This window comes from Phycodurus eques, chromosome 9 (genome assembly GCF_024500275.1).
Source record: "Phycodurus eques isolate BA_2022a chromosome 9, UOR_Pequ_1.1, whole genome shotgun sequence".
In the NCBI taxonomy this organism is placed as follows: domain Eukaryota; kingdom Metazoa; phylum Chordata; class Actinopteri; order Syngnathiformes; family Syngnathidae; genus Phycodurus; species Phycodurus eques.
In genome coordinates, this window is record NC_084533.1 from 17,069,177 (window position 1) to 17,082,989 (window position 13,813).

General features: G+C 43.0%; 1 protein-coding gene across 5 annotated transcripts in view; it reads right to left on the bottom strand.

Moving 5' to 3' along the window:
- ebf1a (EBF transcription factor 1a) overlaps window positions 1-13,813 on the bottom strand; it is a 71,018-nt gene that overhangs the window by 26,047 nt on the left and 31,158 nt on the right. For all 5 annotated transcript variants that reach the window (XM_061685912.1, XM_061685910.1, XM_061685909.1 and 2 more), the window contains exons 7-10: window positions 11,800-11,881; window positions 10,710-10,851; window positions 8,321-8,451; window positions 4,136-4,262 (exon numbers count right to left, since the gene is read on the bottom strand). In XM_061685912.1, coding sequence (XP_061541896.1) covers window positions 4,136-4,262; window positions 8,321-8,451; window positions 10,710-10,851; window positions 11,800-11,881 — 482 coding nt within the window. The remainder of the gene's footprint in view (window positions 1-4,135; window positions 4,263-8,320; window positions 8,452-10,709; window positions 10,852-11,799; window positions 11,882-13,813) is intronic.

A 13,813-nucleotide genomic window follows, 5' to 3' on the forward strand; every position in this document is an offset into this window, starting at 1 on the left:
TGTCATGGCGCATTTGTGGGGATTTTAAGATTTTGTGCAAATGAAGCCAACTTTTTCTTATATTTATCAGTTCTAAAGCATTTTCTTTTCTCCACCATTGCCATTTTGTGGTGTGTCTGTTTTGTCGAGCAATTGTGATTTAATTCCGATGCGCGCCCCGTGAGCGTCCATACTTGGATACATATGCGATTTATATCCACATATGAAAAAGGGCTGGGTCGGATATGAAAAGAATCAGAGCTGTACTGTTCACATTGACATAAAAAAATCAGACACATCACATTGTGCAAAAAAATCTGAGTTGACCTGCAATCTGAACATATCCTTAGTGTAGCATCATGATTTTAAATGATGATTTCAAATACTGTATGTATCAAAAGCTTATTAATTTTGGCCATAGCTGGAGCTTTTTACCTCCACTCTCTGTATTTTGTCAAATAACCAGACAACTTTTCTGCTCCTAAAACTAATTGGGAGCACAGAAGCAAAGATGAACAGAAATGTCACTCGTCATCATGTCTGGTTTATATTCAGTTCTTGACTTTTGTCTTTTCTCCTCGCTCAGCCTGCTCCTGAATAATGTCTCCTACACGCCTAATATCCAGCGAGCACTGAAAGACTACCCCGAATGTTTGTCCGTGCGTGTGTGCAGATGCCTTCTGCTGCATGCGGCGGTGGCCTTAATGTGAGCAAGCAGGGCCTTTTAATATCAGCACAGACCGGAGTGGAAGCACTAAGCAGACAGGGCTGCATACTGAGGAGGGAGGTATTGCCTTTTGAACGACAAGGGCAATTCATCAATTTTCTCAATCTGTGGCCAGCACCTCTGTGCCAAATACACAAACACGTACACAAGGGCCCCTCTGACACACACTATTATTACTGCCTTATATTGCATAGAGAAAAGAAAAGAGAGCACTTCATTGATGAATGTCATAAAGACAGCCATGCGGTTAAATCTGATACACAGCAAAACACTTAAATGCATTTATACAGGGTCAACAGTAGGAGAGGGGGGAGTAGTGGTAGGTAGTGGTAGGCAATGACCTGATAATAAGAGCGAGAGAGAGAGAGAGAGAGAGAGAGAGAGAGAGAGAGAGTGAGAGAGAGAGAGAGAGAGAGAGAGAGTCCGTGTGTGTGTGTGTGTGTGTGAGAGAGAGAGAGAGAGAGAGAGAGAGAGAGAGTCAGTGTGTGTGTGTGTGTGTGTGTGTGAGAGAGAGAGAGAGAGAGAGAGAGAGAGAGAGAGAGAGAGAGAGAGAGAGAGAGAGAGAGAGATTAGGGGGAATCTAAGCCCCAGAGGTGGGTAAGGCAGAGGGCAGAGAGACGAATAGAGTGTGGATAAGGGGATAAAAAGACAGAGGAAGAGCATAGAATGAAAAAAAACATTCTTTTATTCTTATCAGTGGAGAGCTTAATTGCCTTTGATGAGTCTAATTGGAGCTTTCTGAAGTCTAATAGCAGAGGAGTCCTCAGAGACAGCGGAGAACACATTACAGTAATGGCTTCTCTCCCAATCTTTTCTCCACCAAAAGTCCCTCCTCGTCTCCTCCATCCTGGACTACTACTGTGCGGAATGCTTGTGTTTGTACTGGGAACCAGCCTATGGATGGTGCACTCTGTACATGTATATGCATATGCATATGTATGTGTATGTGTTTTTGCAAAGTAGCAGTAGCAGCAGTATAGGGTAGTGTTGACTTAATTAGGTCTATGTGCTGCTCACTTTCCTCTCAGCAGAAGTTGATTAGCAATGCCAGCTGTCCCCAATGTAATTCAGGATGTGCATGTGTGCATGTGTGTGTGTGTGTGTGTGTGTGTGTGTGTGTGTGCATGCTATATACGAGTGTACGTGTGTGGCTGCGAGCGGGGCACCGTGGTGGTGGTTGTGTGTGTCTATGTGTGTGTACACGCGCGCTGCCAGCTGCCACGTCGCGCTGCCAATCCTCCATGATTAGTACCCACTGGCAACTGGGCTCAAACTGGTGCCAAACAGACCCAGGAGGGCAACATGGCCCATGGTAATCCACCATCTCTCTCTGCCATCCTCCTGTTCTCATCTACCTCTCTCTACTCTCATCAGTTGCTTTGTTCCTCCAAATGGTTCGCCTATCATTCCCGTAGGAGGCACCGATGGGAGTAAAGCTGGGTAGGCCGATACAAGTAGTCTCTGAGAGTTCAGACTGTGAAGAGGGCAAAGACTAGAGTGAGATCTCTGCCTTGACACAGTTGACCGTATCACTATGAAGGTGCCAGTGCTTGGCGAGTAGCATCATAGCCTGCGTGTATGTGTGTGCATATGTGTGTGGGTGTGTGTTAAGCTTCCAGTGGATGACCTCTGCTAAATCTCACCTGTTGAGATTCTTCAATGCGCCTCTATAGAGGCCAAGAGGCAGAGGGGGGGGATGAATTCATTCACAGGGGCAAGTTTTGAATAAGTGAATGTGACAAGGTGAAAGAGTGGAGGACTGGGAAAAGATGAGGTGTTTATGCATACGCTTCCCACATGTCTGGCACATTAAAACACCACGCACATACACACACAAAAACCTACACACATTTATGGGCTTGGCAGAGTTGAGGTCTGTTGGACAGCTCTGGCATGGCAAAGTCTGGCTACCCATCTGCCCTCTGTCTTAGTAATGCAGTTAGTGTCAATGTGCATGTGTGTGCCTAGACTACCTTCACACATATATTCAAGCCCAGGAAGGCAATTCCCGCCTTTGCCACAAGTATGCAAACACGGACATGGATCCTGTCAATGTACAATAATTAAAAGACATACAAACGCATGCCGGGGACGCAGCCAGCGCACTCGCACAAATGTGATTTTGTCAAATGTTGGCACTTCCAGCAGGGGCTTACATGCTAAATCCATCAGTAGTTGAGATTACAGACAGATTTATGTGATTCGCATGCTCCCCGGAGACCTGTGTCCACGCGTCGGTTAATCACTGCTTCACATTCACTCTCTCTGCCGCTCTTTTTCACCGTGTGGCTATAAATCTACAGCGATACATTCTGATGTAACACTCCTGCTATTCACACCATCAGAAATCACACTCTCTGTATGGATCGCCCTCCTGCTGTATCCTGCCTTCGACAGGGTTAAATCTCAATAATCCCACTAATCAAAAGGTTAAACCTCCCCCTGACCTTCACTTGCTTCATAAAAGACAGCAAACGCATTCCTTTCTGATGTTTCAGTTTTGCTACTGCATTACTCTTTCTTATGCTACTGCATTTATTTTTTGGAATTAATACAAAATAATGAATCACTGCTACACCTTTACTGACATCACCTTCATGGAACAACTTCTTTATTTTTTGTCAGAACTGTTATGAAGGAGCAAAGATGCCAGCAGATTGGTAGATCCTCCATTCATTTCATTTATAAACACAAGTGTCAAACTCAAGGCCTGGGGGGGCAGATCCGGCCTGCCACATCATTTCATGTGGCCTGCGAAAGCAAATCATGTGCGTCAAATTCATGCTTCTTGCTAAAATACCAAAATTGCAAACTGTCTTAATCTTTAATAATGTTGAGAATTGCAAGCCTTTTTTGTTATCAGTGCCCCCTTTTAAAAGAAATTGAATAATAGTTGAACAGTTTTCATTAGCTTCTGATTTCAAAACTAGTTATCCATCAATGTATTGTGTATTTGTAACGATATGAGGCAATTATACATTGACAGTAGGGCTGCAACTAACAATTATTTCATTACTTGATTAATCTGTCAATAATCTTTTTTGATTAATCAATGAAACATTTAAATTTCCATTCATTTATTAAAAAACAGGACATTATTTCAAATTGACAGTGCAGAAAATGCCCAAACATAAATTGGTTATGATTCAATTACTGGTTTGGACATACATCAGAAAATAGTCTCAAATTCTCACAATTTTAGGTTTAAAGGATTAATCGATTATCAAAATAGTTGTTGATTATTTTGAGAATTGATTAGTTCTTGACTCATCGATTAATTGTTGTACCTATAATTTACAGTATTTGCTTTCACAGTGATAACGGTCCTCTGAGGGAAACCATACTTAGGAAGTGGCCCGTGACAAAAATGACTTTGACACCCCTGTCTTAACGTAACAGAATTTGTGAGCATTGGTGTGTAGGTAATACCTGTGTAGATGAAGCGTCCAGGTGTGCCTTTGCAGAACTGTTTGGATTTGTAGGACAGCGTGACCTCAACCACGCCAGGGATGTGTCTGGGTGGAGTTTGCACTCGGATGGCATGTGGGGTAATCAGCTACGAGGAGGCAGAATGGGCAGAAAGGTTATTAGGATTAATCTGACTAACGGGCATTACAATATTATCACCATATTTTCGATAACGGTAACGATAGTATCATGATGCAATGATCACATGACATCATCACTGTCAAATGAAAACCTTGTATCTCAGTTTTTTTCCCCTTTATCGGAAAAACTAAGATATATGTGTGTGACTAATGACGGTGAAAGCTATAAAAATAGTAATCTTGCACATTAATCATGAATAATAATAAAATAAATCATATTTAAATGTAAAAACATATACCTGTTACAATATTATTTTATAGTCTGGTGTTTTTCTCAGAAGCAAGAAAAATGCATTGTCTTTCGAGTAAACTTTTATGTATATATTCAAAAAAAGAACAATAACAACAATAACACAAATGACAGTTATGAAACAAAACAAAATGGTCACCACTCACAGTATGTCTTGTTTTCAAAACTGTAAGCAGATTAACGGTTTAGCACACAAACATAGTGGACTGGGTAATTACAGCTGAAAAGTCTCCTGCTTATGTTCTCTTTCGCCTTTTAACAAGAAAGATAAAGTGTAAAACAACTGAGTGGCACTGTATTGACGGTATTTCCCAATATCGGTATTTTGATCAATCAAGCTTTAGAGAAAAATAACCTTCCTTTTGATTAAGGTTTTTCTTCATCATGGAATTATTAATATTATTACTTGTTGCCATTACTGGTAAATCAGTTTGCTGTAAAGGCCTGAGGTGAGCTGATAAAGCCTCAGGCGATGTCATGCTAAAGATGGTTATGGGTGCTGACATGGATCTTTACAGAGGGCTTCAAAGGTAGTTATGTGCATGTGAATAAAAAACATTAAAAAAAACTCCCTCTGCAAATATCTATTATACCGCATAAATAAACGTATGATATGCTCATCCTTACTGCCCCCTTGTCTCTGTGTCTGTCAGCCTTGGCTGTCTAGCTGCCGTTAGCTTACATTAAAGCGCCACGGTGTCTTTAAGAGGCTCACTTAGTGTGGCTGATGGGCCCACTCGCCGTGCGTGCATGCATGCGCGTGTGCTGAAGGCTCTTTGAAAGAGAAAAGCAGCAACGACAAAACACAGATGAGACCTCACTGAGTGCTCATTTTCCGCATCCTGTGTCGAACTAGCTCTCAAAGCGACTGGCGCTCAAAAGCTATCAGTGCTCCTGCCAGCGTGCAATGCATGTGTACGTGCATGTGTGTTGTTCAAACCGTCTCTTTTATTGCTCACTTAACTAGGCTTTCATTCTGCCATTGTCTGACCCCTACTCAAGCTCCGGCGCGATAATATAGGAGCTTTTTATAGAATAATTCTTTTACTAAAGAGAAAGCTGTTTCACTGTACCGCTCACTGACCCTTCAATTTCTCACATAGACTGCATTTACATTTTTGTCATGTGGCAGATGCTCCTTGCAAAGTGTTTCATATGGTACGGCGTACACGCTCCTGAGATACAAATTTAACAAACGACAAACTGAGAGGTGCAGATTTCATGTACTTGAGAAATAATGTATAAGAGGTGACAATTAGGGAGAAAAAAAAGTCAAGGAAGCTGGTAACACTGTCAAAATGTATTTGCATTTTAACTTAAACGATTTTGTTTGTTGTTCTAAATGTTTGTTTTGTTTGAAATCAGATCTTAATTCTAAATAGTGGAGCTTTCCATGCAAATACCACCCTTTAACAGACAGTAGCCCCAATTTTTGTGCCATGAGCTCATTTGTTTTGTAGCAGTGACGCATGGGCATGTGTATTGAGGAAACAGAAATAACTATCCATCCATCCATTTTCTTTACCGCTTATCCTCACTAGGGTCACGGGCTGTTGGAACCTAGCCCAGCTATCTTCGGGCAGGAGGCAGGGTACAGCCTGAACCGGTCGCCAGGGCACATAGAAACAAAAAATCATTCGCACGTCACATTCACACCGACGGGCAATTTAGAATCTTCAATCAACCTACCACGCATGTTTTTGGGATGTGGGAGGAAACCGGAGTGCCCGGGGAAAACCCACGCAGGCACGGGGAGAACGCCACACAGGCGGGACCGGGATTTTAACCCGGGTCCCCAGAACTGTGAGGCAGATGTGCTAACCACTCGCTCACTGTGCCAGCCAGAAATAACTAATAAATAATGTTAATAATAAATAACATTTTACAACATTTGACTGCACATTTTATTCATTTCAATAATTATTTTACGTAACGGAAGAACAGGCGGATCGTTATGTTAACTTTATATTCGAGAGTGACAGTTATACATAGCTCTGTGTGGGCGCATGCCACTTAGCTGGAAAAACGAGATTTGTTTTGACAGTTGTTGTTTCAGAATACCTGGCAGTAACTTTGTTATCCATTGCAGTAAGTCTAAAGTTGTTGATTATTATCTAGAAAAGTTTTGCTCACCCCACTGGGACATCAATATGGCGACATTATGGGCTTTGGTTGCTTAGGCGACATTGTCATGTTCAGTGCTACTACCTCATTTGTCAATCAGGGATAAAACAGTGGTTAGTATATCATCTTGCTGACAAAATAAATGTATTGGTAGTCTGTTGTCTGAAAGCCTTCAAACTTTTAAAAATCATTTGATGAAGAGAACATACTCTAACTTGTTTCTATCAAGTCAGGATGAATGGACCTCAAAGCAAAATAGGGTGTTTATAATGCACACACTGTATAAACACTTATACTGATAAACAGAGTGTTGTGCTAAAGTCTTAGATTTTTACTACCGTCTTAATAGCAGTCGTTATGACATTAAAACAGCAAATACTATAATTCCACAAATAGTGGCCAGGGGGCATTTATTCACTAAATTGCACAATAATACAGGTATTTAACAATGTATGTCAAATGAAACTGGAGTTTAAAATAAAACAAAAAGGACTTTTGTGGAGAAATACTGTGAAACGACAAGAACCAATAAATCACGTTCCACAACATTGTGGAAAGTTTATGTCAGAGCCTACTCGAATGTTATTCATTGTAAAAGATCAACATAGTGTACAGTAAGTTCATCTTCAATATTGTGCAGGGCAGACTTTAATGCATCCAAGAGACTGTTTTCATGTTTTGATGCTGCTGTTTTTGTTAGTTATGGAGTTGGAAACTCCTAAATTGGCATCTGTGAATTTAAGCAATTACTAGGCTCCACCACCCCACCCCCCAGTGGGGACAGGTTATTCGTATTTAGTGATGTTAATAGTTAGGGCAGCACAGTGAACTAGTGGTTAGCACATCTGCCTCAGATTTATGAGTTTAGGGGTTTGAATATCAACTCAGGCTTTTCCTATGTGGAGTTTGCACGTTTTCCCCATGCCTGCATGGATTTTACTCCAGCTCCCCACTCCCCCCCCAAATAATAATAAAAAAAACATGCTTGTTTGGTTAATTAAAGACTGTCCATTGGTGTGAATGTGAGTGTGAGTGGTTATATGGGTCCTGCAACTGGTTGGCAACCAGTCCAGAGTGTACTCCTCACCCAAAGTCACCCACGACCATTCATTCATTCACACATTCATTTCCCGTACCGCTTATCCTCACTAGGGTCGCGGGCGTGCTTGAGCCTATCCCAGCTACCTTCGGGCGAAGGCGGGGTACCCCCTGAACAAGTCGCCAGCCAATCGCAGGGCACATGTAAACAAACAGCCATTCACACTCACATTCACACCTACGAGCAATTTAGAGTCTTCAATTAGCCTACCACGCATGTTTTTGGGAATGCGGGAGTGGGAGGAAACCGGAGTACCCTGAGAAAACCCACACAGGCACGGGAAGAGCATGCAAACTCCACACAGGCGAGGCCGGATTTGAACCCGGGTCCTCAGAACTGTGAGGCAGATGTGCTAACCAGTCGCCCACCGTGCCACCACCCGCGACCATATTGAAGATAAATGCAATAGAAAATACAGTTGATGGATGGAGAGACTAATTACATTGAGGGAGCTTAGAAGAAATAATGTAAGTGTGGCAGTAGACCAAAGAAAAGTGCGGTATATTCTTTCAAGTGTGAAAAGGCTGACCAACCTCGCTCCAAACCAACATGGTGCCAAAAATGACCTGCAGGCCATCAAAGAAGTTGTCCCCGATGATGATGACAGTAGCGCCCCCTGTGGTCCAGCCTTCACTGGGGCTAATGGCTTTGATGCTGGGGGTTGCTGCGAAGATAAAGGGACAGAGAAGATGAGATGTTAAGTAACCTAATGACAAGCCCATAAAGGCCTTTGCTATTGGCACCACAGCAAAGACCTTTATGGTTATGACGCATGTAACAGTCCTCTCTTCACACACACACACACACACACACACACACACACACACACACACACTACCTGCTCTCCTCATCCCAGGGGTTGAGAGCAAGCGAGGAATACTAATCAGAGTGATTATACGCACCACGTTATTAAACATCACCCCTGCCCTGTGTGTGAGGGCAGCAGTGGTGTGCTTGTTTTATGACACGTGGCAAAGCGTGAAGGCGTGTAAATGTCAGGTGTGCTGAGTGTCTGATCAAAGGCCACGCGACCGGGGAGCGAGGCCGGGCCAACAGTAGCGCTGCCCTCAGAATACACCGCCCTCATTAAGCAAACACTTAGCACTTGCTCAGCTATCTCCTTCCTGCATGTGGTTGTCTCAGTAGCCTGGCCAGTGAGCGCACAGTTGCTTGGATTCATTCGGGTTGGAGTATTTGTGTGATGTGTTTTGGGAGCTCTTTAGGACTGAACAGAAAAACAACACAGAATAACAACAACGCACCACAATTGCAATAATGTGTGCTCCACTGTTCTTAATGACCTTATCTGCTGGTATTATGGCTTTAGAGATTGGGGAATGTGATTGAAGAAAAGAACAACATGAGGAAAATGTATGTTTATACAAGCTAAACCTCTTTCTTTTGCTTGTCAGACATGCTGTAATTCTGCAAAGCGGCATAATCCACTTTAGACTAGGCTGACTCTTTTCCCCCCGCAGCCGAGCCCTTGCTCTTCGCCTGAGTCCGGGTTCTGTTGATCGTCCCCACCAAGCCAGAATGATATTTAGCCTGCCGATATGCCTGCAGAGATCAACATTCACCAAGCGGCAATCTGTGGCTGTAATCACAGCCTAAAATGCCGCCTTTTCACAGCCGCTGATATTATCTGCGCTCCATGCATGTGCGGATGTGTGTGTGTGTGTGTGTTTGGATTAACCAGATGGTGGAACGTGAATCCATGTGATAGGATTATACTTTGGGGTGTTCCTCTGTGCCATCTGTTCAACTCTATGCACTGTTATCTATTATCGCCTGAAATGAGCCCCCCCCCCCACCCCCCCCAAAAATGAAATGTGTTGCACATACACTCAACACTGCGCTGGGTGAAAAGTGAAAGGAAAAACAGAAAGAAAGCACAGTGTCTCCTTGCTTAGCGTTTCATCTTTTCATTGTACCGTCAAGCACTTTTGCTCCCTCCACATGTCGCGGCTGCTCCTCCTCTCCTGTCAGGCCCTCTCTCTTCTCTTCCTTCACTCCTTCATTTCACCTTCCATCCCCCATCATCAGGAGAATAGAAAATCACAGGGAGGAAATTCCCAAACAAATCTCTCTGACACAGGGAACATCTGTTAGCGTGGTGTGCCGTACCCTTCTTTCTTCGTGAGAGCCAAGCCTTTGTGATGACTCCAGTATGTCTTGTATTTTTGAACTTTTGTAATCGGCTATGAGACCAGGACAAGTGGTCCTCTGCACCTCTGGAGAATAGTCATTAAAAATACTTAACCAGAGCATTCAAGCCAAATGCAATCTACCACAGGCCATCACGTAAATCCTTGCTTAGTGTTTTTTTTTGTCATTATCATCACCGAGGTTGACTTTCCTCAAAGAGAAAAATAAATATGTTTCTCTTATTCAATCTCTGGGAAATAGAAATGAGAAAATAACTGGATTAGAGATTTGGGAATCAGTGCATGCTCCCTAAATCATGTGCTACGTCATTATGAAGTATTTAAGGTTTTGGTCTGACATTGCAAGTGAAATGTGCAACGGTGTGTTTAAAAACCTGAGGGATCGGGAGTGATGGAGGGCTACGGGATAAAAGCGTGTCTCTGAGGAAATAAAGCCTGTGTTGGCTTTAAGCAGAACAGACCTCATAAGACACATACTGCTTATGCGAGACAGTAGAAGGCCTAGAGGCAGAGACCTGAGGGGAGCAAGCCACCAGGGACATACAAGAGACTCACTAGTTACCACTTTCTCCTCTCAGTGTAATTTAGAAACACTACGAGGCAAAAAGTGAGAAACACAAGTAAGAAGAAAGATGGGAGGCAGAGGAGGAATTGAGCTCAGAGACAGACAGTAAGGAGGGGATGAGGAGTGTAGACAGGAAAGTAAGGGGAAGGGGAAGACAAAGAAGTCTGATTATGTTGCTGCTTTTAATACCGTGTTCCAGGTAGGACTGCGTGCCTTCCGAGGGGTCCAATCTTCGAGCTCTGCGCCCGTGTTTGGAGTTGTTGTGCACAAACATGTTGTCGGACACAGCAAGCACATGACCCTCCACGCTCACTGTAGTTGACACAACCACCTGAGATGGAGAAAGACAGAGGGAATCTATGGAACGGGGAAAGCGACTCAAGGCAAATGCAACTAACTTGGTAGCATACAAAGCGCTGAAAGCTGAAAAATTCTATTTTGGATCACAACCACATTGTGCACCTCATAGAAACTCATTTCCTTCATATGCCTGAATTTTATCTTCAAGTTCATACGTTATTCAATTAGAAATTAAAGGGAATTAAAAAACAAAATTTAAAAAAAAGCACCTCATATTATTAAATTGACCGAATCCAGACTTTTATCCCAATCTGAAACAAAAATGCATTTTCTTGGCCCGTGCCCCAGCCCTCCAATACATTTTATGGAACTTGGTTGAGTCATTAAGTAATTTTTACAAATAATTCATACCACTAACAAAGAAAAAAATGACGATCAATGCTAGGGTTGTAACAATATTCACAATATCGTGATATTGCGAAATTCGAAGTGCCTCGATATTGTCGTTGTCTTGTCTCAGTATAAAATAATGAGCCTTGTGTTTAAAATCCGCGCCAGCCTCTGTCCCAGCAAACGCATACCCACGGGCTGGGATTGGCTGCCAGTGGAACTCCGCTTCGTGCAGCCCGCATCCTGACTCAAGTTGGCTCTCCTCGTGCCGCCACCGTCGTCGAAGAGACGATCCGGCGAAGCGTATTGTAACAGTAGCATTCTTTAGTGGTGTGCTCGTCAGTGTTTGTCGTCAAGTCGAAAGTCATGGGTGAATGAACATCACACGGAGAGAGAATAAAGATTCCGACTCCCGTTACAACATATCCGTCCGCCAATCCATCCCATTGGTCCCAAAAATGAAATAAGATAATAGGTATTATATGTATTATTTCTTCTTTGAGCACAGTAATGATTCATGTTTATTCCCATTATTTCTTTTGATTTGCAGCCAAGTCCAGTCTCTTTGTACATTTTGGTTGCATCCTACCTGAAAACGCCTCATGTCTCGAGGGTTGCCAGCATTCTTCAGACAGTTCTGGTTACACTTCAGGAAGAACTTGAGGAAGAACCTACAGATACACATAGAGAATAAAAGAAGAAATTAGGTGTTGAGCTTGAATAAGAGCATCTGTCTGTCAGTGAAACTATTGTGTCTGTGCTGAAAACATAAAACAGGACGAAAACAAAATAAAGCAGCAGCAGTGGCAGACAGAGCTCACACACTGTATGCTGCAGTCTCATCCATCAGTTCTTTATGACAAAAGGCAGTTTTGGATGTAAAAACTGCTCCGGGATATTGAGTAAGATGCTACCTTGTATATCCATCTTGGCGCTGCTGTCACAGCTTGCCATAAACTCAAATGGGCAGATACAGGCCCCCCTACCTCATCCCCCATAGCAGAGCCCAGTGACAGAGGTTGTACTGTAGCGACTATGCAGCTCACTGTTGCCATTCCTGCCGCTCTCAATCTCAGTGTGAGAGACCACATCAACAGCACCTGCCATACATTATTAATAGGCTGAGATGGCAAGTATGGCTACCCACATCAATACTTAATGAGGGAGGCGGGTGGGTCGGAGTAGTAAAGGGGGGAGTGTGTGTGTGTGGGGTGGGTGGGGGTGGGGGGGCACCGGAGGCCTGAAAAGCAGAAAGAGGATGGCTAGCAATTTATTCCCTAACACACACCCCCCCCACCTCCAACACTTTGCTTGAAGCCTGACAACTTCTTCCTTAACAGATACTACAGTAAATCTCTCCACGCTTCACGCTGCTGCATTGTCTGTCTACCTGACAAATAAATCACACTATCAAATGAACGACTAATATAAACAGCATTGTGAACAAATAAACAGGAACCCTCAAAAAAGGGGATTTTTTTATTTTTTTTATTTTATTTTATTATTTTTTTTTTTTTAGAAGAAAAGCTACATTTCCTGATCGTGCCCCTCCTCATCCTCTCTTTGAGGTAGCTCAAAGAAGTGCTGACAGCCGAAAGTGCTTACAATACAGATCTCCACCAGCTAGAGAGAATCGCTCCTTTGCTCAGCTTTTCTTTCATATGTCTTATTTTCTCCCCTCTGTTCATTTATTACAGCTGGGAATCTGCACTGGGCAGCGCGTTTGGAGCCAACTTGCCTCAGATATATAATCATGCACTGGCAAACGTGTCACATGTGGACATATAGCAGCATGTCAAGTCAGACACAGAGGAACAAAAACAGAAAAAGACAAAGATAAAAGAACAGAGCAAAGTTCGCTCTCATTTTAAGGGCTGTCCTTCTGTTTTGTGTGCATTACATGAATCTGATGTAACTCAAGAATTTATCCCTGACAACTTTTAAATGCATGACAGCTGGTTAGTGGTAGATGCTGTTCCTTAAGCAAAGAAGAAAAAAGCCACTTATGTTGTGAATAACAAAGTGTTTTTGGCACTGCCTCTTTCTTCCCCCTCCTGCTTTGTTTGTGTTCTGATTTACAATCTTGTTGGTGCAAAGAAGATACACTAAATCTGAAAGAGATTGGGGTGGGGGTGGAAGAAGAAACCGATGAGAAAAGGACAAAGTGGAGGGTATGTGAAATCCGAATGGAGAGACAGACCACCCTCCTGTATATTTTAGAAGCTGTAGACCAATAGCTCAATAATTCATGAAGCTGAGCGATGGAGTTTTTTTTCTCCTTTTTTTTTTTTTTGGGCTGTTGAAGCCCACAGGCTGATGGTCTCCTAACTTCCTTATCCATTAGGGGTCAAAGGGCATCTTCGCAGACAGCTGCGGACTCCCTCCTCTACCTTCCTATCGGCACCTCCTGTTTAATTCATTGACTCCAATCTTTTCCCAAGTGTCCTCGTTTTCCTCCTCGGAGGCGTTTATGATGGCGGAATGATGCATAAGTGAAAGTAGGAAAGCTAAGGTCAGTGCAGTCAGAGGTGACTAAATCAGCAGGTTAAATAGCAAGTTTAGGCAGTGAAAGAAAAAGTGAGTTTGTGATGGATATCACCTGA